At 46.1% G+C, this 4,150-nt stretch overlaps 1 protein-coding gene across 1 annotated transcript in view; it reads right to left on the bottom strand.

Moving 5' to 3' along the window:
- LOC109479304 (glycine receptor subunit alpha-2-like) overlaps positions 1-3,468 on the bottom strand; it is a 24,896-nt gene extending 21,428 nt beyond the window's left edge. The window contains exon 1 of the mRNA XM_019781260.1: positions 3,273-3,468. Within this exon, the coding sequence (XP_019636819.1) occupies positions 3,273-3,468 (196 nt within the window). The remainder of the gene's footprint in view (positions 1-3,272) is intronic.
- Positions 3,469-4,150: the final 682 nt, after the last annotated feature.

Raw genomic sequence — 4,150 nt, 5'->3', positions numbered from 1 at the left:
TATATATATACATATATATAACACTCTACGGACACTGTAGGTACAACAAGAGCCCTTGCCACAGCGGAGGGAGCCGGCAGAGTGGTGAGATGTGATTGCCTGGAGGAATTCAAGGGACGTCCACACTTCATCAATTGGCCCATAATGCGTTTTCTCTCAAGCCCCGCAGTAGTGCTGGATCACAGCACATCAGCCAAGCATCGTTCTTAGGACAGTCACGTAGTGAACACAGTGGGAAGAGAATATATAACGTGCATTGCGAAACTCCCTACTGGCTCAACAGCTTTACGTCCCCCTGAGATCTCCATAAACATCCAGTATGTTCCTTTTTATTACTAGTAATCCCTTTCTTCCCTTGTAGGTGTAAAACGTTTACCGGCAGTTTCAGAGATAGACCACATGTAGTAAATTTCTTCTGTCGCAGCCAGAGGACAGCTCTGCAAACGGCAATTAAGGACTATACAGGCTTTACGATCGTGGGCTGTGCTTATTTATGACAAGTATGAACAGTGGATCACAGTCTCCTGCCACGTTACTCGTACTAAGGGCTGCAACCTTTTGCAATAGCTGGGAGCTCAATTGGCAACCACCCAACAACTCTACTTTCCTCTTAGAATTCTGAAAGCAGCCAGCGTGCTCCTTTTCATTTAACCCCTGACGTCTTCGTAAATAGTTAACCGGCAATCTCAGAGACACAGACAACATACCGTAATTTTTTTGCTATTCCAAATCCGTCCCAAAGCAGCTGTCGCGACTAGAGGATAGCTCTGCAAAAGCCATTATGGGCCCTGAGTAGCCTTACGATCGCGGGCTGTGCGTTTGATCACAGCGTTTATAGTAACCAGGCTTTATGTGTCCAAGAACTGCGGCAAGATGGTGCAGAGTAAAGTGAAACAGGCGAGATGTTTAGAAAGTCACTCTTGCTGCGCTGAAACCGTTCTATTCCTAGTGTTCTAGCTAGTCAATCGCCGTTACCGAACACTGAAGACATGTTCTACACAAATTAATGTTGAGGCTTCAACTCCTTCACAATCCGCCTAAATCAGCAGCACTGCGTCATCAACGTCAATGTGAATCAATCCATGAAACCCATCTAGTATTCGAGTTAGTCGGACACAATTACCAACCTCTGAAGACGTTTTTCAGTGTTAGATATTAAGTACTTAATCTCCTACACTAATTAACATTGAAGCTTCAACTCCTTCACAACCCGCTTAAATCAGCAGCACTGCGTCATCAACGTCAATGTGGATCAAAGAAATAAACCATCACTACACCGAAATTGGCCCTTTCGTAAGCAATTAAGAGAGGATTAGTCGACTTCTCCATTAAGATGCAGATTCTGTACCCCGTCGTTCCCTGTTCGAAATCCTCTGTGTCAAAAGGAATCTACCTAATACATAGTTACTGCGACGCGCTTTCATGGTAATGAAAACGATATTTATTGGCAGAAGCGTCACTTTTCATTCATGTGCTGGATTAATCTTCTGACTTAAATGTGACGTTTACGACCACCCAGTTGCTATCGACGTGGTCCAGTAGATTTCCTACAACACATCCGCAATGGATGGATGGATAAATATACATGAGTTGGAAGACAAGGTACACCTCAAGCTAGTTGGCCAGATAAAGAGCCGTGGAAGTGAAACACCTGCGGTCCTTAAGACTTGCGTCAGCAGTGAAAGTGATCTCTTAAGAGCTAATCTTACCCTCTGGTAGACAGACGACGGCTTTAGTATTATAAACGTGTTGCTGTGCCTGAGGAAATTCCACCAACTCTTTTCAAGTCCAATAAACAGTGGACCACAGATTGAAGTCCCATCCGACTTTACTGGCACTATAAGGACTTCATATCGGTACAGTGCCTGCCAGGACTCTAATTTACGGCTACTCTTTCCAGAGACAGGCAGAGATGGTACTCTGATCGGGCGCCCATCAACGCCACGTAGAGTGTCTTGTATCTACATATATACCGTTTGGTATACACTTAATTTTAAGGGTCAACTACTTTGTGGTCTTTTTGGGGCTGTCCGTTCATCAAAAAGGGGCAGGGTGACTAGCCACTGGACTGCCTACGCTACTGTAGCAAAGGGGTAATGATGGTATACGGCAATATCTATCTAGACATGATTCAATACCTTCTTGTCTACTGCACTGTACATCAGACCTCCCTAGAGGTCCAATAAAGTCCACCTTTCACAGCTCGTGGTTGCGATATTAAACTAGGGTGAGAACCTCGCTGCCCATGATGCGATTTGTGGTGCTAGTGTATACCTCAGGAAAACATCTTTCTCATATCCGACCAGAGGTTTATTGAATAAAGCTCATATCTGTGGAGCAAAGGTAGCTTATATCTAGTCGGGTACGATTACTGGATGATATTACAGAGAGGGAAGTCTAGAATATTGCCTCTGGTTATGGCCTTAGGTCTGAGTCTGACAGTAGGTCAACTTGGCGCTTTCTATCTGGCTACAGCTGACACCCAATGGACTTCACGAACATCACAACAGTAGACAGGGCGCCACTGTGGACAGGATTCCTGAATTCATTGGAAAGAACCACTAACATGTGGACACAATAGCCAGGTGCAGAGGTAGTCAGTAGCTGGTACAGGTGCTACCGTTTTCCAGCATTTGATTTTCACTTCTGATTAAGAATTAACATAAACAGGGCTTCACTAATAGTCAGTTGTTAAGGCGCAACTTTGATCAGCCCGTAGGCTTATCACCAAAGCCGGGTTTTGCATCTATCAGTCGCTCCCTCGTGAGAGCGTGAGACGAGGGAAACATTTGCCTGCACAGCAGATTATCTGCAAAGACATTACGTTTCTAGTCATTCGCCATAAGCCATTAACAGAGGTAACCCTCTCTTGTCCGAATGACCATTTACGACCCCCCCCCATATAGCAGGCTTGTTCTGTAACTGCTATCTTCTGGCGGTGTTTAAGATCATCTTTTTTCTGTTGTACAATGACAAGATTCATGGTAGATTCTGAAAGAGCTCTATCCACCCTGCTATTAATAAATGTGAGCAGACCATACTGACAAACCTTCACTAGCTACTCTCCAAACAGAGGTTTAGGAGGCTTCGACTTATTTTTGACGTGTTTTCATGCGTTTTCGTCGGGTTTTCCTTTTGCATTTGCATCTTTTCATGAGCCAGCCAAGCCTCTGCGCGACAAATGGATACTGTCCTGCCAATTTAATACCGTCTTGCCAATTTGATTCTGACTTGAAGACACCGAAAGATCTGCTTGGAGTTTACACACTGACCTGGAACCGGTGGTTTGACGGTGTATTGATATCCCTCAGGGGGGCGCAGCATCCAGTATCTGTGGCTCCGGGTCCGGCTACCGCTACTGCTGCTGCTAGTGCTGCTGTTGTTCTTGGAACTGTCTGCGGCAACCTCCCCCGCGTAGAGAAAGATGCAGACAACGCCGTACATCCACCCTATGTACGCTTTCCTCATCTCTGGTGAAGTCTTTGAACGCTTTGCACGGCAGAAGCATGCAACAGCCTGGCTCCCTGCAGCACTCCAGGCGGGTATGATAACGTGTCTCTACTCGTATGAAGATATATACAGTATTTCTCGCCCAGCGGTCACGTGTGTGAGCACGCCTGGCGAGGCGGTCCTTCACTCCGCCCTCTGCTGTGTTAATATTCAACGTTACCTGCGCACAGCACATCTGGTATTGAGATGAGCCTTTCTCAATTTCATATCCTGTTAGAAATGTGATTAGATTTTACGCAGACCTGCATCCCTCGCAGAGGTCCAGTTCTGTACGTTTGCAGAGCAGGAGAAAATGTTTTTCTTTGTCGTACATATAGAACACAACACGGGGTATTCCCTATCGCCCGAGGTACCAGCCCGACCGCGCGTCGGATCGCCCGAAGGCCGGAGGGAGATCCGATCCGCGGGAGGGCTGGGACCGAGGGTGATGCGGAATACACCGTGTTGTATTTTATTTATGTCATACCCACCCACGAAAACGCGCCTTACAATGCGAAATGAGCAAAAATTTGGTGTCCCTAATCCCCAAAAACGCAACAACATCAATTCCAACGTCCGAATTTTGCATTCGAATTTTCGGAAGCGTTGCACGCGGTTAGGGCGAAACGCGTTCGAATCTTTCTATCGAACATTTGGAAGG

The sequence above is a fragment of the Branchiostoma belcheri genome, unplaced genomic scaffold (assembly GCF_001625305.1).
Source record: "Branchiostoma belcheri isolate BF01 breed outbred unplaced genomic scaffold, Haploidv18h27 scaffold48, whole genome shotgun sequence".
NCBI lineage: Eukaryota > Metazoa > Chordata > Leptocardii > Amphioxiformes > Branchiostomatidae > Branchiostoma > Branchiostoma belcheri.
Note: the sequence above shows the minus strand (reverse complement) of the source record. Positions and strands in the feature narration are given on the sequence as shown.